At 41.7% G+C, this 26498-nt stretch overlaps 1 protein-coding gene across 10 annotated transcripts in view; it reads left to right on the forward strand.

Annotated features, from left to right (window-relative positions):
• The first annotated feature begins 1430 nt into the window (after positions 1-1430).
• Positions 1431-26498, forward strand: part of cspg5a (chondroitin sulfate proteoglycan 5a) — an 81468-nt gene continuing 56400 nt past the window's right edge. For 5 of the 10 annotated variants that reach the window (XM_047360580.1, XM_047360583.1, XM_047360581.1 and 2 more), the window contains exon 1: positions 1433-1948. In XM_047360580.1, the coding sequence (XP_047216536.1) occupies positions 1849-1948 (100 nt within the window). In that variant the 5' untranslated portion in view covers positions 1433-1848. Of the gene's footprint in view, positions 1949-26498 lie in introns of all 10 variants that reach the window. The other 5 variants (XM_047360578.1, XM_047360579.1, XM_047360588.1 and 2 more) reach the window with 3 other exon arrangements.

A 26498-nucleotide genomic window follows, 5' to 3' on the forward strand; every position in this document is an offset into this window, starting at 1 on the left:
TTGTTATTTGCAAATAGAACATCAGTTACTCAGCAGTCTGGGGTCTCTATTGTCGTATTTTGTGCTTCATAATGCGCCACACCTTTCCAATGGAAGACAGGTATGGATTGCAGGCAGGCCAGTCTAGTACCCGCTCTTTTTTACTACAAAGCCATGCAGAATGTGGCTTGACTTTTTCTTGCTGAAATAATCAGGGATGTCTCTTAAAAAGTCCTTGCTTTGAAGGCAGCATATGTTGCTCCAAAAACTGTATGAACCTTTCAGCATTAATGGTGCCTTCACAGATGTGCAAGTTACCCATGCCATGGGCACTAACACACCCCCATACCATCACAGATGCTGGCTTTTGAACTTTGTGCTGATAACAATCTGGATAGTTAAAAGTTTTTGGAAATCCTGACATCGATGATTTCCAAAAACAAGTTCAAATGCGGACTCATCAGACCACAGCACACTTTGCCGATTTGTGTCAGTCCGTCTCAGATGAGCTCGGGCCCAGAGAAGTCAGCGGCGTTTCTTGGTGTTGTTTGGCTTTGCATGGTAGAGTTTTAATTTGCACTTTTAGATGTAGCGACAATGGCTTTCTGACGTGTTCCTGAGCCCACGTAGTAATATCTGTTACAGAATGATGTTGGTTAGTAATGCAGTGCCTCCTGAGGGGTCGAAGGTCAGAAGAATTTATGTTGGTTGTCAGCCTTGCTGCGTATGTGCAGAGATTTTCCCAGATTCTGAGTCTTTTGATGATGTTATGTACTGTAGGTGATTAAAATCCTTAAATTCCTTCCAACTGTACGTTGAGAAACGTTATTTTTAAACTGTTGGACTATTTTTTCACACAAATCCGTGAACCTCAGCCCATTCTTGCTTGTGAACGACTGGACCTTTTGGGGAGGGTCTCCTTTTGTACACAATCATGACACTAAGCTGTTTTCATTTAACCTGTTTATCTGTGGAATGATCCAAACAGGTGTTTTCTGAGCATTTCTAAACTTTCCCACTCTTTTCTTGCCCTTGTTCCAAATTTTTTGGAACATGCTGCAAGCATCAAATTCAAAATCTTTACATGGGATTTGTTACTGAAATAAAGTAGTTAGGATTAAAATGTAAGCATTAGCTAGTGACCAAAGTATTTACGACCTAGGCTAATATGCTCCATTACATAATTTTAATACCTAAATTTTAATAAACAACAAAATCCTATTTTAATGCAGTATAAAAGTGGATTACAAATGATGAGGAAGAAAGTGAGAAAAAAGTGGAAATGTGAAAAGGACGGTGTTGGACGAAAAAAGATGCGAAATTCGCTTAAAGTTTAATGAAACAAACGGATGGAGAAACAATGAGGAGGTGGGAATCGTCTTGGGAAAGTAAGGGAGGGAAGAAAGGGGGAGGTGGTATGAGGATGGGGGAGAAGAGGAGGAGGCGCATCAACAGTCCTTTTTCTTCCTCCTCAGACGATGAGAAGGTTGCTGAGCGCGCTGCAGACCGCCGTGCGTTTGTCTCCCTCTCAGCCACACAAAGTGCCCCAAAACGTACCGATCCGACCCGTACCTTTACTCTGTGCCACCTCAAAACTAGTACCCCTCACCCCCGCCTCCAGCACGTTTTGTAGCAATGGAGCCGTAAAACCCGCCACAGAGAACTGAGCCGAGTGAGTAAACAGCGGAGAGACCAAGTGGCTATGGAGGAGAAGCGCGGAGAGGCTGGAGTCTAGACTGAAACCTACAGACCCATCAGTCCGGAATACTTTCTAAAAGCTATTGGAACTTTGCTGTCAGTATTTGTAAAACCCAGGGTGTTTTATTTTTTATTTCACGTTTGATCGTCTGAGCATAAAATTGCACAAGAATGCAGGGAAAGAAGAAACCGAGCGTCTGCACGGGATGCTGGAGGCAAATGCTGCTGTCGTGCGTCCTGGCTCTGCACCTGATCCCGCTGTATGTCCACGGTAAGGAGGCTGGTCCTTCCACTGCGCACAGCAGTCATGCTAAAACATTCGCATTAATTAGTTTAATTTTTTCTGCTGCAGCAGCACATCCTCTCAGTGGATTCAGGGTACCGTAACATACTCCCACAGGGCAGACAGAAAGGAGGTCAGTGAGGCTCAGATTGTAGGTTAGGAAGCTCTTTAGTCTGATGATAAAATAATGAACCTCTGGTCGGTAAAATCTGCTAAATTATTTCAATCCTAACATCTTTAAGGTGCTTGAAACTAAAACTGGATGGTTAAAAACGTCCTTAATCATATTTTGAATCAGTGCAAGAGTAAACATTGTCCTAGCTGTCAAATCAGTTTTCTAAATTTATAGGAGGCAAAAATGGTAATCGTGTCGCTGTTAGTGCCAGTAATAGTATATAATTTAAAATAATTACATAAATAATAAAATAGGTCAGGCTAGAGTCTTGAAGAACACAATAGACATCAGAAGAGCAATATGGTTAAAGCTGCAACCATATATTGAATCACGATTTCATTGTGTGCAAATTGACAATTCACAAAAATCACATAAATATATAATTATCCAGTCTGCAGACGGGTCTTTCACAGTTTTTGGTGCCCACATCTGAAATGGATGGTTGACAAAGCTAAGACAGAGTGGTGGAGACATGCTTATAATGGAAAAGAGAATTCAAGAAGAAGATCTAGGTTTATCTCAATCAATATTGTGATCGGAACATTAAAACATCACAATGTCATGTTTTCCATATATTATCTAAATAAGGTCAGAAAGCATACAGATACATTACTGCCATCTCAGTGTTAAGCAAGTGTGTTTATTGTTTATGAGGTCTAAAATGCTGCTTTATTCCCTAAAGGAATAAAACAAAAACGGTGGCATTTTAAATCAGGTCAGCGTTTTAACCCTTCCCGCACCACAGCCACAGAATCCTTCGCTGCAGAAATTTCCCTGAAGGACCCTCAGTTTTGTGTGACAGTGACAGCATCCAGCAGCAGATGCTGTAAACCGGATCCCTGAAGGCACGCAGGCACCATGGCTTCACAAAAGGCCAGGATTAGAGCTGGGGGGGGTCTGATGAATAATTCATGAGGGGTCTGAGTGGACATTCTGATACACCCACACAGACAAAAATAGGAAGAAAATGTCGAGTAAACATGAAAAAAGAAAACAACACAGGGACCATACCCCTTTGTCTGAGGTCCGCTGCACATGCATGCTGGCCACATTGCTGTCAGATTTATGATGCAGGAGCGTGCATGATATGAAATCAGTCTGCCGTTATAATCGAATAAAATCTCACTAATTCGTCTGAGCGGCTACAATCCACATGGATGTGGTTTTAATTTTCATTGTCTGATTTATTTGGACCAATAAAGAGTCAGTTCAACCCTGAATCATCCGTAAATATAGCATTTCTTTCAGCCTTTACCTTTAACTCATTAATTTAATAGAATTTCTTTAATTTCATAGTTTTTCCTCTTTCTTAATAAGACAGATGTATTTAAAAAGATTTTGTAGGAGTTTATACTGCAGTTTTCTAACAGGTAGAGTGCAGATAAAAAAAGTCTTGTAGCATCTCAAATTATATTTGGGATTTTTAAAAAATCTTCATATTTACTTGACTGGAACAAATGAGGTCATTAAAATATGTTTTATCCTCTGAAACAGCTGAGGAGTCAAACAAAAATCACATGTTTTATTACCATATGTTGGATTGCTTCTTAATGCCTGTATGGTTAAAACTGGGATGCACGATATATGGAAAATATATTGTCATCGCAGTACAATATTAAAACCGCAAAGCACTACTTGAAATACAGTATTTCACAGAAGGTTTTCCAGTAGTTAATAATAATACTACATGCCAGTAATATATTCAGCGTGTGGTATGGAGTTTAATGGATGGAGTCATCTTAGTGAAGAGTTAGCACTCAAGGCGGTAACTGGAACTATTTTTCCACAAGTTTTATTTCCCCCTAACCCTCTTTCTGTATGAATATCATGTATTTCTCTGCATAGTAAAACAGTGCTATGGGCCTATTTTGCTTTGAAGTTTAAAATAAAAGCTTTGCAAACTGGAGGCATCTTGGGTTCTTTGCTGCCAAGTAGTTTGAGGGACGTTTCCTCTTAATAACAGCTTTAAAGCTTCCTGTGGACATGCAAAATGTACATTACCAGTCAAAACTTTGGCTACACCTTCTCATTCAATGGTTTGTCTGTATTTTATTACTTCAGACTGTTGGAAAACTATTTCAGGTGACTACCTCATGAAGCTCATCGAGAGAATACCAAAAGTGTGCAAGGAGGAATCAAAGCAAGGTTTCTTTTTTTTTAAAGAGTCTAAAATATAAAATATGCATTGAGTTATTTCATGATTTTTCGTTTTGCTACACCATTTTTCATCATAGTTTTGATGGTTTTATATTGTATCTACAATGTAGAAAGTAATAAAAATAAGAAAAAGCCATTGAATGACAAAGGTGTGTCCAAACCTTTGACTGATAGTGTAAATGAAGACCATGTTATAATATAATGTTATTAATGCACATTAGTATTGAAACACTTCAACACTGATCCTTTGTTATTGTCACGCTTTATCTTGAATGTTTGTTGTCATATATAAAAATGCGTTTTATGTATGTCTGGATGTGAAGGGGAAAAAGCGTCCTTTACATGAAGGATGTGTGTCACTTATTGCTCCTCTGTTTTGTATAGTGCATGTTCATTGGAATGAAGGGTAGAAAATGTAGTGTGCTATAGTGCCGGTTAGTTACTTTTGCAGTGATGTCATTATTTTTTTTGAATATGTAATGATTGCCTGACCATCTGGGGATAAATGTTCAATGCTACATATGCATTCTACAGATTGCCCTAGGTGTTTTGGCTACTGAAGTTTCATCAAGTTTGAAGAAAATAATGTTAGCTTAAGCATATGTGTAAATTTTATAAGTATACATGAATAGTTCACATAATCTGATGCATACGTCTCAGCTTAACATGGTGGAGGTTTTTAAGCTCCTTAACCTCTTACTGCCTAAATGCCCCTGGTAGGGTCTCCCATGGCAAACAGGCTCTAGGGGATGGGTCAGACAAAGAGTGGTTCAAGAATCCCTCATGAAGAACAAAATATCGAGGCACGTGACGTCGCCCGGTACGGCGGAGCCGGGGTCCCACCCTGGAGCCAGGCCTGGGGTCGGGACTCGTCGGAGAGCGCCTGGTGGCCGGGTTGTTCCTCGCGGGACCTGGCCGGGCCAAGCCCGAACGAGAGACGTGAGGCCATCCCCCAGTGGGCCAACCACCTGCAGGGGGAACCATGAGGGACCGGTGCAAAGAGGATTGGGTGGCGGACGAAGGTGGAGACCTCAGCGGCCCGATCCCCGGATGCTTAGGCTGGCTCTAGGGACGTGGAATGTCACCTCGCTGGGGGGGAAGGAGCCTGAGCTTGTGCGGGAGGTCGAGAGATATCGATTAGAAATAGTCGGGCTCGCCTCCACGCACAGCGTGGGCTCTGGAACCCATCTCCTTGAGAGGGGTTGGGCTCTCTTCTACTCTGGAGTGGCCCACGGGGAGAGGCGGCGGGCTGGTGTGGGTTTGCTTGTTGCCCCCCAGCTCAGCCGTCTCGTGTTGGGGTTTACCCCAGTGGATGAGAGGGTCGTATCCCTGCGCCTTCGGGTTGGGGAGAGGTCTCTGACTATCATTTCAGCCTACGGGCCGAGTGGTAGTGCAGAGTACCCGGCCCCCTGTCGGGGGTGCTGGATAGTGCCCCTCCCGGGGACTCCATTATTCTGCTGGGGGACTTCAACGCCCACGTGGGGAACGACAGTGACACCTGGAGAGGCGTGACCGGGAGGAATGGCCTCCCCGATCTGAATCCGAGTGGTGTTTTGTTATTGGACTTCTGTGCTAGTCACGGATTGTCCATAACGAACACCATGTTCCAACATAAGGGTGTCCATCAGTGCACTTGGCACCAGGACACCCTAGGCAGGAGGTCGATGATCGACTTTGTTGTCGTATCATCAGACCTTCGACCGCATGTTTTGGACGCTCGGGTGAAGAGAGGGGCTGAGCTGTCCACTGATCATCACCTGGTGGTGAGTTGGATCCGCTGGAGGAGGAGAAAGCCTGTGGTTGGCTTGTGGGACTCCTGAGGCGGCTGACGGGTACCGTGAGGCCAAGCATGCTGCGGCCCGGGCTGTGGCAGAGGCAAAAACTCGGGCCTGGGAAGAGTTCGGTGAGGCCATGGAGAAGGACTACCGGTTGGCCTCGAAGCGATTCTGGCAAACCGTCCGGCGCCTCAGGAGGGGGAAGCAGTGCTTCGCCAACACTGTTTATAGTGGGGGCAGGAGACTGCTGACCTCGACTGAGGACATTATCGGGCGGTGGAAGGAGTACTTCGAGGATCTCCTCAATCCTGCATCACGCATTCCGTGGTGGAAACAGAGGCTGGGGACTCGGGGTTGGACTCTTTCATCACCCAGGCTGAAGTCACCGAGGTGGTTAAAAAGTTCAGCGGTGGCAAGGCTTCGGGGGTGGATGAGATCCGCCCTGAGTACCTCAAGTCTCTGGATGTTGTAGGGCTGTCATGGTTGACACGCCTCTTCAACATTGCGTGGCGGTCGGGGACAGTGCCTCTGGACTGGCAGACTGGGGTGGTGGTCCCCCTTCATAAGAAGGGGGACCGGAGGGTGTGTTCCAACTACAGGGGGATCACACTCCTCAGCCTCCCTGGTAAGGCATACGCCAGGGTATTGGAGAGGAGAGTCCGACCGATAGTCGAACCTCGGCTTCAGGAGGAGCAGTGTGGTTTTCCTCCCGGCCGTGGAACACTGGACCAGCTCTATACACTCTACAGGGTGCTCGAGGGTTCATGGGAGTTTGCCCAACCGGTTCACATGTGTTTTGTGGACCTGGAGAAGGCATTCGACTCTGTCCCTCGTGATGCCCTGTGGGGGGTGCTCCAGGAGTATGGAATTGGGGGCCCTTTATTAGGGGCCATCCGGTCCCTGTACGAGCGGAGCAGGAGTTTGGTCCGCATTGCCGGCACTAAGTCGGACCTGTTCCCAGTGCATGTTGGACTCCGGCAGGGCTGCCCTTTGTCACCGGTCCTGTTCATAACTTTTATGGACAGGATTTCTAGACGCAGCCAAGGGGTCTGGTTTGGGGACCAGTGGATTTTGTCTCTTCTTTTTGCGGATGACGTGGTCCTGCTGGCCCCCTCTAGCCAAGACCTACAGCATGCGCTGTGGCGGTTCGCAGCCGAGTGTGAAGCGGCTGGGATGAGGATCAGCTCCTCCAAGTCCGAGGCCATGGTACTCGACCAGAAAAGGGTGGCTTGTCCTCTTCAGGTTGGAGGGGAGTTCCTGCCTCAAGTGGAGGAGTTTAAGTATCTCGGGGTCTTGTTCACGAGTGAGGGAAGAATGGAGCGGGAGATCGACAGACGGATCGGTGCGGCTGCCACAGTAATGGGGGCACTGTGCCGGTCCATTGTGGTGAAGAGAAGGTCCGAGTCGAAAAGCAAAGCTCTCAATTTACCGGTTGGTAAATTCACCTTGTAGAGTCCATGAATCTCAGTAAACATGGCATCAGTTAAAAAAAATGTCTTAATGAAAGAGAATGACGCAATGGCAGACCTAGTGGTCCATGGGTGGTAAAAACCTGGTTAATGGAATGGAGATTCCTTCACTGCTTTAGGGATAGTGGAGGATATTAAAACATAAAAATTCACCATCCTCATCTTAACATCAGTTTGAGTAGAAATACATAATGTGTTTTTGTCACTCGTCATCTTCCAGCTGAGGTGCATGTACAGTAGAGCAAAAAGAAGCTGGCAGATTTGGTACAGACATCCACCTTGGGCTAACCCCCGCCTTCCTCCCCCCTTCTCACCCATCAACACATCTCGCTTCACCGGTGAAGTGTAAAGGCGGCAGCTTGCCCCACATCTGCAAAGGACAAAAATTTAACTGACCTGAACTGACAGTGGTCAATCAGAGTTCGCTTGTTCATTTTCTCAAATGCCACCCCTCTTCTTGTGGCCATTTGTAATCCTCCTCCTGCATTTTTAGTGCTGATGACATGCAGCCGCCCTCTTCTACCTCCTCCCCTCCCCCAGGGGTGGTTGAGGTGGATGGGTGATGGCTGGACCAAGGATGTCTGCTGCTTGCTTTTGAACAGAAACTCGTGGATATGCTCTCCACACCTCCTCCTCTTCGCTTTGTGTTTTCTCCTCTGTCCCCCTGACACACATATCTAGATAAGCTTTAAGCCAAATCCTCCAGGCATGAACCCACTAACCCAGTCCAGCACTTTTTATTGTAAAGGATAAAAAGTATAGACAGCAATCATAAAATGTACTCATTTTGCAGTTCTGGTTACTGATAAAGAATAGCGATGCACATGCAGTCTCAGCCTCTTCCTTTTGGTCTCCATGGAAACCATGCACATCCAATGGCCAGCAACTCAGTGTGTACTTATCGCTGACATGATGTGTTTGAGCAAAGAATTTCATTACGCTCAGAATGTTTGGATTTTGGCACATTTTCGCATTTCTTTCAAACTGGGTGGCTGTGTGCCTGTTGGCTCCCACGTCACTAATAGTGTGTGAAGTGTGTGTGTTCTTGTACTTGCTGCTGAGTGAGAACCGTTTTTCATATTTTACCAAAAAAGTGATGACATTTTCCTGATCCTCACATTTTTAAATGCTGTTATTGGGTTAGGTTTAGCATGTGTGTGAGTGTTGGGTTTCAATTTTTTTTTTATATTTTATTTTGCAGCACTAGTGGCCTTATTTTAACTTTTGTTTTTAAGTAGACAGACAGGAAATGGGGTGGAGATAGGGGAAAGACATATAGTAAACTTCACCAGGCTGGGGCTCGAACCCGGGACAGCCGCGTTGAGGACGAAGACCTCCCTACACGAGCCTCACCAACACATCTGATAGTCTTATAGATTCTGTTGCATTTGTTTTGTTTTCTTGTTTGCACATTTATACATTTTAAAGAAATTATTAAAGTAACATTGCTTCAGACATAGCATCATGTTTACTACTGTGCCAGGAAAAAGTATTTGCCCCCTTACAGTTTTTTTAATCTGGTTTTGCTTTTGTGTTATATTTGAGCCTTTTACATCCGTGTGGAGGAATGTTGTTCCATTGTGCTTCCCACAATTGTTGTAATTCAGCTACAGTAGAGGATGATTGACCATGAACTTGACGTTTGAAGCCATGCTACACCATCAGAATCATATTTAAGTCTGCAGTTTGACAGGGCCACTCTAAAACCTTCATTTAGTTGTCTTTGAGCCACTCAGAGGTGGACTTGCTGGTGTGCTATGGATCCCTGTCCTGCTGCACAGCCCAGATGTGTTTGAGCTTAAGGTTGAATGGAAATTCCCCTTCAGAATCTTATGGTGACAAGGAAGGTTCCTTCAGTTAAAGCAAGTTATCCAGGTCCTAAAGCAGCAAGCTGGGGGAAGTTGCCAACCTCTGCACACTCTGTGACTCAACATCTGCTGACTGTTCTCTGTGATTTTTACATGGGCTACCACTTTGTGGCTGAGATGCTTTAAGCGCAAGTGCTTCCATTTTGTTATAAAACCAGTGACGACTGTGGAATATTTAGAAGTGATGAGATTTTAGCAGTGGACTTGTTGCACAGGTGGCATCCCATCATGGTACCATCCTAGAATTTACAAATGTTTGTAAAGCAGTCTTCATGCCTGATTGCTGGATTTTATACACTAGTGGCCATGGAGGTGACCGGAAGACCTGTATTCAACTTTGGAAATTCAGACTTTGTTCAGAGGATGTAAAGATTAAGAAATCATTAACTGTTCTCTAACAGACTTTGATTTGTTAGATAATGTATAAATCAAAATCTGCTTTGTTGGTCAAGAGTGTGCCTAAACGAAGTTGAAGATCTAGTTACCACTGTATTGTACTGATGCATCATTAATGTGAACTAGGTAAGCTCAGTGAACAGCTGGAGGCATCACATGACAGTTGTGCTACGAAACATCTGTCAGCAAATGTTTGGTTTCTTCATGTTGACAAAATCAGAGCTTTAATGTACCACATTTTCTCAAAACCTTTCCTCTCATAGCTGCCTTATTTCTAACCTGGAGTACCTCCCTCTCAGTGCCCCTCATTTGACCTCATTTTACAAAGGAGATCCACTCAAAACACAGAGACACAGAGCGAATGCTGCAGAACTAACAGAATCAACCTACACTTGTTTTTTCCTTGTCCTTCACCTATGAATTATCACCCACATCTGGCAGTGATTCAAGCTGCTGATGTTCATTGGCGGCTGCTTATGTAATGCTTTATATGTAAATGGACAAGGTTGTTACACAAAACAACCTCATATGTCCTCTTCGATAGCTCATGCAGTTTTATGTGTTAATGTTCATGGTTACCTGCATTTACCAAGTATTGTGACAAAATAGAAATGATGAAACCTAAAAATGAAACATCATTATTGTGGATGCATGTATGAATACTAACATAAGTCACATTTTCTCCTAAAACTCACTTGTGTCCGCTTCTTAGTAACCAAGTGTTCTTCTGCTCCAATGTATCTCCTCTTGCATGTAGGCATTGATTTTTTTGCCTTGATTTGACTCTCAGGTGTAACTTTTGTATGTGTTGGTCATCCTTGATGGTGGTCTTCCAGAACTTTTTTCATTGTGGCTTGAAAAAGGTCATCAAACAACCTTCACAGAGTTTCATGAGGAGCTTGATATCTGTGTGCTTCCGTCTAAAAGATGAAACATTGTTGGTGTGCTTTTTTTTTGCAGTGCTGAGTTGGCACCGTTCTCAAATTGTTCTGAAACTGCCCTTGAATGGTAATTTACATATTTCTGTGTTATATGGGAAGCGAGTGTGTCTGGTAATGGTAGACAAAAGGTGAAAAATATTTAAAATGCTCATCTTTTGGGTTAAAATGTTCCAGTGCACATGGTTCTCTGCATTCACAGGTAATCTTTTCCTCATCCATAGAAGAGTTTTATTTAATCTATCAGATGCTGTACTGCCTGTGTGTCAGTGTGTCCTTGTTGAAGCGAGTCATTGGGTTCATGCTCGTGCACATGCTTCCCTCTTCTCGTCTGGCGGTGCCTGCGCTCTCCTCCGCTGCAGACTGTCACATTAGCATTCAGCTCGCTCATCACACTCCACTATGAAAGCACACACACACCCACACACACAAACACCTGTCATGGCAACAAACCACATTTAACAGATAGACAGTTAATTAGGCAGATGGGTATGTTTGGTTGAATGCAGAGTTTTCCTCATTTAGACAACAACATAGAAACAGCTTCTTCTACTCTGAGGCTCAGAGGTTCTCATTATGTGAAAATTTAAAATAGCAAATACAATTAAATGACTGTTCATGAAAATATTGTCAAAGGTGAATCTGCTTTAGCATGTGGATGGCACAACAACAACTTTTCTGTTCTAATGTAGATATATATATGTTTTTACAAATGCCCAGAGATACATGTTCAACTAGCAAAGCTTTATGGAATAACCAGAACAAAGAAGGGAAGAGGTTTTACTACAGAATATCAGTTCTGTTTTTTATTTTGTAATTATTATCTGACAATATTAACCCATTAACTCACAGTTCAATCAGATGTCTTACAGTAATTGTCCAGGAACAGTTTACATATGAGAAATAAACCTCATATTAATTTGGGGATTTATTGAAACTGCTTTTTAGGGTCACGAGATCAAAAATAACTCCACACACCTTAAAAAAATTACAAAACAGGAATTGAGTCACAAGTTGAAATGTCTTGTGGATGTTCTCCAATCAATACAAGGCCAAAACTATAAATATAGGGTCAGAAATATACATACATTCCCAAAAATATTTATCGTTGTATGAACACAACTCAGTTCATAATCTTCAATTTGACCTTTTGACAAGTTGAAGAACCTGGAGGTACTGCGCCTTTTATATCTACCTTGTGCAACTCGTACTACTGGCAGTAAAACCGCCTCACAGCATGACACTGCTTCTTGTTACTGTGGCCATATATGTAAGTCTTTCGCTTGCCTGACCATAAAACATTTCTCCAGAAGGCAGTTGGCTGTTGCATGTTTACTGCTGCAAATTTCAGACGAGGTTGAAGGTGCAGATTATTTATTTCTTGGTTGACACCCTCTCAGTCCATGTTGATGTAAAACCTGCTTCACTGTGGACATTGACGCTGGTGTTCAGCAGTTTTCAGGTTATAATCGAGTTCCTTTATGGTTTCTGATTATTCTAATCTGTTTACTTTATTTGAGGGTGACAGAAACAAAGTCTGAAACTTGGACATAGCTGAATGTTTCAGCATGCTAATGATAAATACATCATAAATGCTTTTGACTGATAAGCAGGCTAATAATATGCATCTGGAATGGCCTTAAAAGTCCCAACCTCAACCCTGTTGAAAATGTCAGGGTTTTGTTTCAAAGCTGGCTCCACGCAAATAAACTAACCAGTTTAAATGGCTTTACCAGTTCTGCCATAAAGAGGGGTTTTATGTCTAGAGAGAGTTATGCCAGAAGCTTGTTGATGACTATTAAACATGTGTAATTGAGTTGCAACTTGCGAAGGGACATTCAGCCAAATATTACTGGGCTTCTATGTATATATTGTGTGTTTAACATGACAGAGGTTGGGCTTCTATTTAAATGTAGGACTTATTTTAACCAGAAAAAGATGGCAATCAACCGCAAATGCATCCACTGTTTAACATGCTTATTTAAGAGCTGGTTCATCCAGCATGAACTGCAGAAGAAGAGAAGGAAATGAGAAATAACAAATAATGCAATATGCTGAGATTGCAATCAGATCAAAATCAGATTTCTCTGCATAGTACAAAGCACAGCTAAGTTAGGGCATTTCCACATGGATCTTATTTTAAATCTTACATCTTTATATTTACTTAAAATCAAAATGCCACGATTTAAACTGTCTTGTTTTAAAAGAATACACTGCCTGCAATATGTTGAGATTTTGCCTTTTATTTTCTATTATACTCAACTGTTTAACGTTCAAATTAAGAACGTGCAGAAAAGAAAACAACTTGATGTAAATATGAATACACATTTCTGTTCTCTTTGTTGTGTTTTTGAAAGCCTTCCTTTCAGATATGCATACTTGGTTGAGGTAAAGAGGTGTCAATGTCTGTTCTCTGTGACTGGCTCATCTTTTCAAGGCAGAAAAATTGGACAGCATTTAGTCATAGGGACACACAGTGGTTCTCTTTAAAGTCATCTTTTCAAAGTTTCATTCAGATATAACTACAGCAGTGAAGTGGATAGCAACAAATATGAGTTTTCTTGATGCGGCAGACAGCTGTCAGGCCAAACCACATTAAACACCGTTATTATGAGAATTTACATCTATAACTTAAATAGTTACATATACACAAAAAAATACAATCTTTCCTGCACAGGCAGAGATCCAACCACAGATACTATCATCCTTTCTCACACAAGCCACAATAATTGTTTAAGGGTAAACACACTATTCTTTGGTTCTTGACTCCATTTGTGAGCATCGTCTGTAGATCTTTAGTTCACAGAGCCGCATCAGCTCCAACAAGGCCAGCATCATTTCTATGTTGACACATCCTTTCTCCATCCCACCACCTGTGGAGTCAGAAATAAAAGCTCTTGTCACACAGAAGGAGGAAAAAAATGCAGATGCTGAAGCATTGCAGAACAAGAGCAAAAGGAAAGAGAAATATAGGGAAAAAGAAAAAAGAGGAGGAATTCAAAAATAATGAAGAGGAAGGAAGAGACAAGGAGACGGTGAACAGATGAAGAAGCAGAGAGAAAAGGAAGTGCGAGGACAAAATGTATTAGAGTGAGACTTGCTGCTAACGCAGACCTGCACATTTCTTCTTCATTTCGACGTTAATGAGCTACGCTGACCAAAGATAAAGAAGCTCCAGGAGCCATTCATTAGATTCAATGTGGAAACGAGAGGAAAAAACACAGGATGCATGTGTGGTTCTCTTGAGGTTTAGGAATTTGAAGCTAAAATCCATCAGAATGAGATAAATAGGCTCTTATTCAATTCAATTCAGTTTTATTTATATAGCGCCAATTAACAACAAATGTTGTCTCAAGGCACTTCACAACAGTCAGGTACATACATTCCAATTAATCCTAACAATTGAACAGTGCAGTCAGATTCAGTTATTTATTCAAATTGGATAAAAAGTTTTTCTATCTAAGGAAACCCAGCAGATTGCATACAGTCAGTGACTTGCAGCATTCCCTCCTCCTGGATGAGCATGTAGATACAGTGGACAGTCACTTGCGTTGACTTTGCAGCAATCCCTCATACTGAGCATGCATGTAGCGACAGTGGAGAGGAAAAACTCCCTTTTAACAGGAAGAAACCTCCACCAGAACCAGGCTCAGTGTGAGCTGCCATCTGCCACGACCGACTGGGGGTTTGAGAGAACAGAGCAGAGACACAAAAAGAACACAGAAGCATTGATCCAGGAGTACTTTCTATGGGAAGGAAAAGTAAATGTTAATGGATGTAGCTCCTTTAGTTGTTTCACCTAGAAAGAAAGAACAGATAAACGTTGAGCCAGTTTTCTTACTATAAGCTTTATCAAAAAGGAAAGTTTTAAGCCTAGCCTTAAAAGTAGACAGTTTGTCCATCTAGAGCCCACTGATGTCCATTGTTATACTAAAAACCACAAGGATCTGGATACCTCTCTCTGTCAGACTGATTATAACCATTGGAAAAGAGAAGGGGTCATACAAGTAGCAGAAATGGAGGGTGTGTTTGCACCTCAACCATAACTGAGCCGGTTTAGGCTAAACCTGACTTCATCTAACAGGGAGGGAAGAAGACAGAGGTAAAAATAGGGAAGATAGCTCAGGATAACCTAAGTCACTAACTATAAGCTTTATCAAAAAGGAACGTTTTAAGCCTAGCCTTAAAAGTAGACAGGGTGTCTCCCTCACGGACTAAAACTAGGAGCTGGTTCCACAGGAGAGGAGCCTGATAACTAAAGGATCTGCCTCCCATTCTACTTCTAGAGACTCTAGGAACCACCAGTAAACCTGCAGTCTGAGAACGAAGTGCTCTGTTAGGAACATATGGAACAATCAGATCTCTGATGTATGATGGAGCTAAATCATTAAGGGCTTTATATGTGAGGAGGAGAATTTTATATTCTATTCTGGATTTAACAGGGAGCCAATGAAGGGAAGCTAAAATAGGAGAAATATGATCTCTCTTTTTAATTTTCATCAGAACTCTTGCTGCAGCATTTTGAATCAGCTGAAGGCTTTTAACTGCATTTTGTGGACATCCTGATAGTAAATAATTACAATAGTCCAGCCTTGAAGTAACAAATGTATGGACTAGTTTTTCAGCGTCACTCCTGGATAGAATATTTCTAATTTTGGCAATGTTCCAGAGATGAAAGAAGGAAATCCTAGAAACCTGTTTAATATGGGATTTAAATGACATGTCCTGGTCAAAAATAACTCCAAGGTTATTCACCTCTGTATCCTGTGTTCTTGTCCTGTTAGTGGTCAGCTCAGCTTGAATGTTTTCCAAACATTAATAGAAACATATCTTCATTTGCACATTAAGTTCAAACATACTCTTTGTCAATGTAACGACGAAAAACATAAAAAAAAATACTGGTTGTGCATCATTTAGTGGCTATATATCCTGGTTCTTTGACGGATTCATTAGCTCGAAAATCAGAACTTTACCACTGTGAAAAAAATCTTTTAGGTATAAATTGGGCACAGCATAACATGCATAAGTGCCATCAAGGTTGGGGCTTTTAATTTTATATTCACATGTTCAGGTTAATCAATCAAAGGTTTTCTGAAACTTGAATAAGTTAAAAACAGTCAGAGGTGGGTGTAGTGTTGTTTTGTTAAACGCTGTTTAGGGGTTAGGCAGGAATTTGCTCTTGAAAAGAGAAGTTACTAAATTCTGATGGAGAAATCATGCTATTATAGCAAAATTATGCACATTTTGAAAAACCTTATAAGTAATGCATCTTAAATTTGTGATCAAAACTGACAGATATTCTCCTGATCAGCTTTGACTGGGCATCAGCGGGTCAAATGCTGAAAAATGTTAATTTGGTTGTCTTGCATCAGCAAACTGCACCTCCTGTGGAATAAATATGATGTGATAAAGACACTCAGTTTATCTGGCCACTCTTTAAAATAGGAAAGACATGAGAACTTGTTATTGAACTTGTAATTACACATAAGGGAGATGTGTGTTTATTTTCATTGGTCAGAAAATGATCACTTAAACATTCCTGCTCACCTAAACATGTTGATATCCACATTCAGAGCAATAATCAATATGTTAAAACTAACTGGAATAGGGTCCAACAAGGATGGATGAGAACCAAAGAGTATCTTGCTTTTAAAGAACTGCAGAAATTGTAGTATTGTTAGTTTATACTATTGTAATAAAAGATGCATTAATTTTAAGGCTTTGTGTGCAACTTTACAAGGAGTGCAAATATTTTTGGATGGGTTTGTTTACATACAATATATGAATACAAATTAAACTTTTTTTAATTTGACTTCTTTAAACTTAAAACTTATTTGATTGTATCACAATATTTTTTTTTTGTTTCACTATTTTTATCTGGAAATGTGAAACAGTTTTAGTGTAAAACTTGTAATTGATGGGTTTACCACAAGCATTCAGACATTACATGGTTCAGTACATTCAGTTAAATTGAATTCAATCCAGAAATACTTTATTCATTCCAAAGGGAAATTAATTGCTGTTGTAGCTCATATTATACCGGCAGAATATGAAAACTCTTCCCCACCTGACCCTGTTCCAAAGAACTGCCATATTGTTTCTACATGAGCCTATGATCTTTTGTTTGTTTGTCGTCTACAGGATGACCTTTCCCCCCTCCCCACAGTCTGGGTCACCAAACTGGCCATAAGACCCTAACTGTCACCACCAATCAGCTTCCTCTTTACAGTGTGTCATGACCAATCAGAGTGCCTCAGGTCCGAGGGAGGTTTAGTGGCTTCGCTTTCCAAAATGATTTGGGTTAAACAAAAAGCCTGGGGGGGACGGCGGTTCGCCAGCCCTTGGCTTTGAGAAGCCATTAGCCCCAAACAGTCACAGTGACACACACGTACACGCACACACACACACGCACACTATTAGAAAAGCACAATTAGGGGAAGCTAATCTCCTAACATTATGATGATCCACACCCCTGGAAGCCACCCCAGGCACCATTAGGTTGTGTTGGCAAATAGACAACACACACATACCCTTTACAAAACAAACAATGAGTGAGGAATCTTCTTATATAACACATTCAGGTGGGAAAGCGACAAACAAACAATCTTTCATTCAGTCGGTTTTGTCATTTTGGATTCTGATCCTGTCTGTCACAAACCCAGCCAATCATGTCAAGACAGGTCTAGTTTGCCAGTTCCCTGGCTCTAATTGGGAAAAAGACCCTCAACATTGGTAGTGCAAGGGCTTGTGTTCTAACTACTGACCCTTTTTCTCGGGTTCTACTTAGGCCAGCTCCACTCTACTCAGCCCGTTTTGCAAGTGTTTCCATTACTGGATGTTCTAGCCCAGTACCTGTTTTTTGGGACCTGCTCAGTAGCAGGTACAATCTGGGCTGAGTAGGGATGTGCCACATGCCAACAACAACTACAACCTTTTATAACAATCGTACTTGAGTCCAAGTTGCATACTTTAACTGCAACGCACCATAAGATCTGTAAGGTAAGCCACCCCTGTGTTACAGAAAATACTTTCTGCAGTTTTCAGAGAGTCGCCAGGCAGCTCTGAAATCAGCTGCCCATCAAAAAGTTTCTCTTTGTTAATCCAATTAAGCTAACGAGGTGTTGAAAGGGAGACAGCTCCAATTAATTGGAGCTCAGTTCAGTGATGCACTGTGAGGATTCTGGCAGAATGACACCACTGTGTTCTCAAAAAAAGTACCTGAGCTCTGATCGTCTGTGCATTGTGAACAAGTTTGAGTCTGTTGGAAGCACAGCGGAGATTAAACAACATGTAGAGGATTCGTGTGCAATCAGTCCATATGGGTAGGGAATATGGAATCAAACTTATTCCCCTTGGCTTGTGGATGTTTTCAGATAGCCTTAGAACAAATAGTTTTCCCTTGCTAATGGAAACTTTTCCTGTCTCTTTTCTCCACAATAATGATAATTAATAATGATAATATATTGTCCCAAATAAAAAAGCTGAATGATGCAAAGGTGGTGAACAAAATATATCCTCAACGTTTATTTGCATATGCTCTTGGCTAGGAAAGGGTTACTTACAGCCACTCCTTTTTTGCCAGCTGGTCAGACCTAAATATATAAACTAAGTAAACTGAATAAGAAACAGGATCTGCACAGATACAGACCAGTAATCAGTGGACATGAGCTGAGGTCAAGGTATATCTCAAAATGAACCCTGATTAAAATATAATTGGTGATATAATAAAAAAATCCTTTAATGTCACATTCGTTTTGAGCTGTATTAAGATAAAATAAGATAAAATCTAGGACATCTAGGAAGATAATTTAAAGAAAAGTGTTAATAAAAACAAATAGTGCAAGCGAAGCAACAAAAAAAAGCTACATTTAAAACATAAACACTATATCTAGAATAAGGTTACAACAAATATATACACTATATACATAGAAAGAAGAGATATAAATGAGGTGAAACATGTATATATTGGCAGTATTGTACATTTGCAGGTCTTATTGTTGATGGGAGGAAGGACCTTCTAAAGCTCCTTTCTGCACTGTGGCAGCATCAGCCTTCTGCTGAAGGAGCTGCTCAGGGTGCTCTGCTCAGTGTTGTAGATGGGTGAGAGGCATTGTTCATGATGGATGTCAGTTTGGCCAACATCCTCTTCTCCTCACCTTCACTGTAGAGTCCAAGGGACAGGCCACAACTAAACTGGCTCTGCTAACCAGCTTGTCCAGTCTACTGATGTACCACTCTGTGCAGCCACTGCCCCGGCAGACCACAGCATAGAACACAGCAGCAGCCACCACAGCGTCGTAGGAGGTCCAGAGCGCATCCCTGCACACATTAAAGACAGAACAAAACTTTGGGCCTATTATAACAGTCTAGATTTGGCTTGGTTTGTGTGCAATTTACGAGGATTCAGATATGATAAGATTAGGCTTATGTGTCTACAAAACCCAGTCCAGAGTAAACGCAGCACCTTTTAGCAGCAATTACCGCTTGAACCGTGATGCTGTAATTTAATCACACTGAGGGAATGTGTCTTTTGAGGCAATAGCACAAGAGTAGATGAAACATCTCTGGGGTATGATTCATTCCAGGGAGCTGACAGACTGTCACAGTGAGAGTTAAAGTCAGATATTTTATCAGGGGCCATGTCTTTTCCAGTCAGTCTCTTTCATCATCTTTTCCTATCAATCAGAGCAAATGTCACCTTCCCCCTCTCTTTATGGTTCTGTCTCCATTCTTTGCAGTCTCTGTGTCATTATGTTTTTCTCCCCAGCTCTCATCTCCACCTCTTCCCATCACCTTCCATCATCACTTTCTAATGTATGGCAGTCTTGCCTAGACTAGCTTACAGTCCCTACTTGGGTTGCAGATAAGAGGGAAAATTGGTACTTAGTTGTTTCAGATTATTTTAGCCAAATCAACTTTATCTATAAAGCACCTTGAAAACAGCGAGCTCTGACCAAAGTGCTGAATATAAAATAGGAAAGAAGAAAAAATACAACCACAATAAAATGAAAAATATTGTGACAGTTAGTTACCGAAAAAAATGTTTAATGTATTCATGTTAGTGTTAAGAGAAAGAGTGTTGTATCATGAATTGCTTAAATAGTCGAAGTAGAAAAAAACCAGAGGATGAAACAGACTCAGCACACAGGATAAGACGGTAAATGAGGTTTATTTCTACTGTAGACTTTGTTTAAGGAATCTTGAGTTGGAGTTGTCCAGAAGCCAGAGGAGGAGGAGGTAAACCCAGGAATCCAAGGAGAGAGAGAGAGAGTACTGGTAATGAGAATATTTACAGTGCAGTCCTTAGGAGGGAGTATTACCAGATGTTGGCAGGCAGGTAGGCCGACAGGAGTCCACATAACTGAGGTTATGTTCCAGCAAAGGTCTGTATCAGCAGCTACCTTAAGAAGCCCATGAGCTCATTAGGAGAATGCGTTGCAGCTACAGACAATGAGCTGCCAGAACCAACCAGGAGGGGAGGAGCAGAGATCCTACAGTACCCTCCCCTCAACGATTGCCTCCAGGCAATCCAGAAAGTTTTTCAGGATGGCGTTTGTAAAAGGACGTGATGAGAGCAGGGTCCAGGATGTGAGAACGGGGAACCCAGGTTCTCTCTTCAGGTCCATATCCTGCCCAATCCGCAAGATATTGAAAACCACGCTCCCTACGCCGAGCATCCAGGATACAATTGACCGTATATGCAGGGTGGTCATCAATAAGTCGAGCGGGGGGAGGGGGATCTGGGAAACATGGAAAGTAGGGTGAATGTGCATGGAAGATGGTAGTTTGAGTCTCACCGCAGATGGGTTGATGATCCTCTCGATGCGAAAAGGGCCAATGAAACGGGGGGCCAACTTTCTAGGAGTATTTTTTAATTTAATATTCCTGGTGGAAAGCCAGACTCTCTGATTGACGCGGTAGACAGGTGCAGCAGAACGGTGACGGTTAGCAAACCTCTTATTTTGTTCCAGAGTGCGTAGGAGGGTCCTCCTGGTCTGTTGACAGATCCTACGACACCTGGAAACATAATGCTGAACAGAGGGGTCCAGGATGTCAGATTCAACACTGGGAAACAGTGGAGGTAGATAGCCCAGTGAAGCCTCAAAGGGGGACAAACCAGTAGCAGAGGAAGTATGTGTGTTGTGAGCATATTCGATCCATGTGAGATGTTTGCACCAAGAAGAGGGGTTGTCATTTATTACGCACCTCAAGGTGACTTCAAGTTCCTGGTTGCATCTTTCTGTCGGTCCATTAGATTGGGGGTGGTATCCAGACGAAAGACTTACGGAGGCACCAAAAGCTTTGCAAAACTCCTTCCAAACTTGCGAGATGAACTGCGGGTCTCGGTCAGAAACAATGTCCAAAGGTATGCCATGGATGTGGAAAACGTGGAGAACCAAGAGTTGGGTAGTCTCCAATGCAGACGGAAGCTTGGGTAAAGGAACAAAATGGGCTGTTTTAGAGAATCTGTCAACAACAGTAAGGATGACTCTGTTACCGTCAGATGGCGGGAGACCAGTGATGAAATCAACGGAAATGTGGGACCAGGGGCGGCTAGGGGTGGGCAGAGGTTGCAGAAGACCAGCAGGGAGTTGATTAATTCATCCAGTCTTTCTGGTTCATCTCTCAAAACCAACTGGTCCTTTACTTGATCTGCAAGGGAATTAACAAAAAATACCCTTGAGTGCCGCTTCATCCCAACCCACCTCCTGCGCTGCCACCCGGAAGTCGATGGCGAACTCCGCCAACGCTCTCCTTCCCTGTTTGAGGGTGAGTATCTTCTTAGCCGCTGCCTCCTGCTGGAGTGGTTGATCGAAGACTCTCTTGAAGTGACTGAAAAAAATAGCATAACTAAGAGACTCAACAGGGTTAGATGCCAAATAGGCGTGCGCCCAGCGCAGAGCAGATCCCTTTAGCGAGGTAACAATATAAGTAATCTTGGAGGCAGCAGTAGGGAAAAGGGAGGGGGAACGACTAAATGCTAATTCACACTGGAGAGAAAAATCACCAAAGTTATTAGGATTACCATCAAACAGTTCAGACGGACGGAAGTCAGGCTCTCGGATCCCAGAAGATAGAATTGTGGGTGGCTGAGGATTCTCTAAACGAACTGGAGGATTGGAAGAGGCAGGTGAGAGTTTGGTTAGGATTTCACTTAAAGCATGAACCATACCACCAAGTTCCGTGAGATGAGAATCCATAGTTCTTTGTTGTTGCAGTAGCTGTTGAAGCATGGTTTCAGTAGATTGTAGGCGTTCCTTTAAGGAAGTCTGTTCATCATCTGAATTGTTCTTCGACATGTTAGATGGCTGGAACATACTATCATGAATTGCTTAAATAGTCGAAGTAGAACAAAACCAGAGGATGAAACAGACTCAGCACACAGGATAAGACGGTAAATGAGGTTTATTTCTACTGTAGACTTTGTTTAAGGAATCTTGAGTTGGAGTTGTCCAGAAGCCAGAGGAGGAGGAGGTAAACCCAGGAATCCAAGGAGAGAGAGAGAGAGTACTGGTGATGAGAATATTTACAGTGCAGTCCTTAGGAGGGAGTATTACCAGATGTTGGCAGGCAGGTAGGCCGATAGGCAGGCCGATAGGCAGGCCGATAGGCAGGTCGACAGGCAGGCCGATAGGCAGGTCGACAGGCAGACAGGCAGGCAGACGGATAGGCAGGCAGACAGGAGTCCACATAACTGAGGTTATGTTCCAGCAAAGGTCTGTATCAGCAGCTACCTTAAGAAGCCCATGAGCTCATTAGGAGAATGCGTTGCAGCTGCAGACAATGAGCTGCCAGAACCAACCAGAAGGGGAGGAGCAGAGATCCTACATGTTGTTTTCGTGTTTGTCTTCTGGCTGCTCAGTGGATGCTTTAAACAGCAGTGGATTGTGAGACTGCTGGATGGATTAGCCTCAGGATGACCCCAGATATTTTGAATAAACTCATGTTTTCTACTGGTCATATTTATTGCGCTGACAGCCCGCTGGATGATGTCAACAAGAAGAAATAGTTGCACACTAATGCTGTTACAGATCGTTTAGTCATTTATAGAATTGACAAAGATTTGTCCTTTAAAAGTCTCATCTTTAACCAGTTTAAAGAGCAGGATTTCTCATCTATGAAACATATCTATCCCAAACTAAAACATAAAAATAGTCCATGCATATCCAGTTTAGGCAGGACTAGTGCTAATTATAGCAATGTGTCCTAAACCCTCCCTAAATTTACAATTAATCCAAAATGCTGCAGGGAGAGTTTTGACATTTACCTCAATTGTGATGCTTGCCTCCTCTTACTGGCTCACTCTGAAATCAACAGAATTTATTGTTCTTCTGAACACCCTGAGATATCTGGCTAAATAAAGTTTATAACAAAAGTTAATGTCATCATTTGTTTTACTTCCTGATGACTATGGTATCCCCAATATAAGGCTTTATTGCAATCAATAGTCAACCATTTGCATTTCCTAGCAGCTTCAGTATCTTTTTTTTAAAGATTTTTTTTGTGGCATCTGTGGCTTTTATATTTTGTTATGTTTTCTTTTTAAAACATCACAGATCTCTGAGGGTCAGGACTCGAACCAAGGACATTTGCGTCAACGACTGGAGCCTCTGTATATGAGTCACGCCCTCTACCACCACGCCATGTGCCGTGCCCGCGGTTTCAGTACCTTTACAATTTGTGTTAGTTTGCTATGTCATTTAGTCATCACAATAAAAGCTACAGCCCCCACTTCCTGTGCTTATGGTAAATGATAAAATTTAGCTTACCAGCAAATTCCTATATATGTATACTATTGTGACTGGCTTGGAAAATGGCAAAATAAACTGCAGTTAATAAGACTCAGAAAGCGGTGCTAGTTTTCTTTCTGCATATCTGCATTTGTCCCTAAATCAGCAAGCGCATGCATTATTAACTCACTGAAGAATGTAGTCGGACATATTATTAAGACTAAACTTCCATGGACTCCTGATTGTAGCTTTAAAGCAGATTCTCAAATATGCCATCAAGAGGAGGTTACTAAGCAAAGCTCCTTATGGGACCAGTAGTGCATTTACAACTGACAGCAGGAGATCAAAGGAAAGAACCGTAACCTCTGGTTTGATATTTTACCCATCTAAAACAGGAGCCACTATTTTTTTCCTTTTTTGTATACACTGCAAAGTATATCTTGTGTACAGAGTGAATAATAAAAAATTTTTTTAATCCCTGCTGAGATGTATACAAAATGTTCACAAAAAAGAATAAAGTTCACAGCAGATCTTAAACATCTCAAGATAATTATTATGAGACTTTAAAATCCTTTCTAAACCTTTATGGGCTATTAAACGGGAATAGTGTGTCTTAACCCCAAACTATTTTTTAACATTTTCTTTCTTAACAAAGAGGTTTTGCTAATTTAGCTTAACCAAATAGGACAAAAAAGTGAAATAAAAGTGTATAAAATCAAATTTCTTTTTAGGACACAAACTTCCAGTGCTTTAATTCTCTTTCTCGCCCTGACCAATCTGATTCTGCTGGTGGCTGCTAAGCTAAGGTTATTAAGATGCCTCATAAGATCCTAATAATAATTAGTGCAAAAGATTAACTCGATATCAGTACCCTGTCTGGATAATGCTGAGTGTATTAGCCAATATTCATTGAGATTGTCGTTTATTCATGCAAAGTGTTTTGGCGTAGTATTATGGTTAAGATTGTTGCTTCTGCTTCACATTTTGACTAATCCCACAGACCAAAACCTTTAGGTGAAAAAGTGATTCTAAATTGAAGTAAAGGAGTGAATGTGCATCTTTTATTTTTATTTTCCATGTGTCGGTCCTGTGATGGACTGGTGATTTGTCTGAACTTGTCCACGGTGTACACTCCCATTGATCTGTGACAACTGGGTTATGAGAACTGCAGAACTACTGCATCAGACACCACTACTACTGAGAATAATCTGCAGAATAATCTGGTTGTAGTGGTACAGGCCAGACAGGCAGGGAGCCAGCTTTTAATGCACCGTCTTCTGAGAGCAAAAGCAGAAAAAGAAGCGGTATGTATTTTGTCAGGGCATGGCCAACAACAAACATCCACAGACATCTGTGCTTTTTTACATCTGATGCCATCACCTTCAGCTGCAGTCAAATATGTTGTTTAAACTATACAGAGTGCAGAGACAAGTCAGAAAGGGACTCCATCTATTCTGTTTTACTGGATTTTTTTATATTTTGAAACTGCATGTATTGCTGTATTGGCAGAGTGTAAATAATACAAGAAGAACACAGCATCTATGGAGGTGAACATGCACGGAATCCAAACTGATGAAAAAAAATCACACTAGAATATTTTGAACTCGGTACCAGTGTTAGTTCTAAAAAATAATCATTGTCTTTGTCACTGTTTGCTTCAGCTTTGCCATCCATGCCAGCATCCATCGTGATTTGGGGACTTTCGAAGTGAAACACTAGCTTTTCAAATAGGGGTGCACCAATTACAGTTTTCTGGCCGATGACCGATTTTTAAAAAGCCTAACCTGCCGATTCTGATCTTGGCCAAAACCAATTTTTTAAATAATTGACACTGTCAGGTGTTATAAGGTCACAATAAACCTTCAATGTTCCAATCTTAATGATGCAAACTTATTTTAACTGCACATGAGGTAGTGTTCTCAAAAATAAATGAAAAGTTTCAAACATTGCTGTCCAAACTATTGCCAAACAATTGCCCAAAATGTAGGAATTGGGGGTCGATTAATCAGTGAACCCCTAGTTTCACATGCTCTTCTTCAAAGCAGTTGAAGGAAAAGCCACTTCGTAATTAAAGACAACCTGTCTTTGTTTTTGGCTCAGATTGTTTTCTACCGAAGCTCAGACGGTTTCAGAGGGCCGGCCTTATTTTCCACAGTTTGTTACTGAGCCAGCAAGATCAAGACGCTCACGCACTTGTCCTCCCCTGTATTTTAGTGAAAGACATTGCAGCACTAGCTTGTATGTCTAAGAGTTAAATCTACGGTCATCCCTGCTGTCACATACTTGAGAGAGAGGGTTGTTACAGCTATATCTGTCGATGATCAGTCTCCTTGATCTTTACTTATTAAGGTTACAGCTTTCGTACATCTGTCCAGACTTTGTTTTGTCTGAGTCTCTCTGAGATCATCACCCCCACCCTGCAGTGAACCCCAAAATCCATTTCCTCTTCAAACCAGTAATCCTTAATCCTAGATACCCGCCATTCAAGTACATTAGTGAATTATTCCTTTAATCTGGTAGAGGGAGTGACCCTAAAGCTGCTTTTTGTACGGGTCCACTAGTCCGCCCTCAGATGAAGTAATGGACCAGAGGATACAGCCAATCGTGTGTCATTTTTATTTGTTTCATCCCCCAGACGCCTTGAGCTCGCTCTGTTGATTTTGTAATGCTCAAGACTTAACGCATGAAGTAACAGTTTGGCAGTGGCAGTTAAATACTGGTGAAGCTTGACTGAAGGTGTGTTAAAAAAAAAATCAAATTGATTTATGACATTCTTACAATCAAACAACAGTACAACAATGATTTGCTAATTCTGATTTCTTTTTATGAACTATAATATAAGAAGACAGGAGAGAATAATGCTTTTTTTAGCCTTTTTGTCATGAGCGGAACAGTTTCTGTAAAACATTATATTTTAAAACAAACACAAAATGATTATGAAGTTTACATATTGTCCTATTTTTAGCATCTTAGCCATTTCCACATCCTGGTACATAACAGACAAAGCCTTAAAAGGTAAAACAAAGCTA

This window comes from Girardinichthys multiradiatus, chromosome 3 (assembly GCF_021462225.1).
Source record: "Girardinichthys multiradiatus isolate DD_20200921_A chromosome 3, DD_fGirMul_XY1, whole genome shotgun sequence".
Taxonomy (NCBI): Eukaryota; Metazoa; Chordata; class Actinopteri; order Cyprinodontiformes; family Goodeidae; genus Girardinichthys; species Girardinichthys multiradiatus.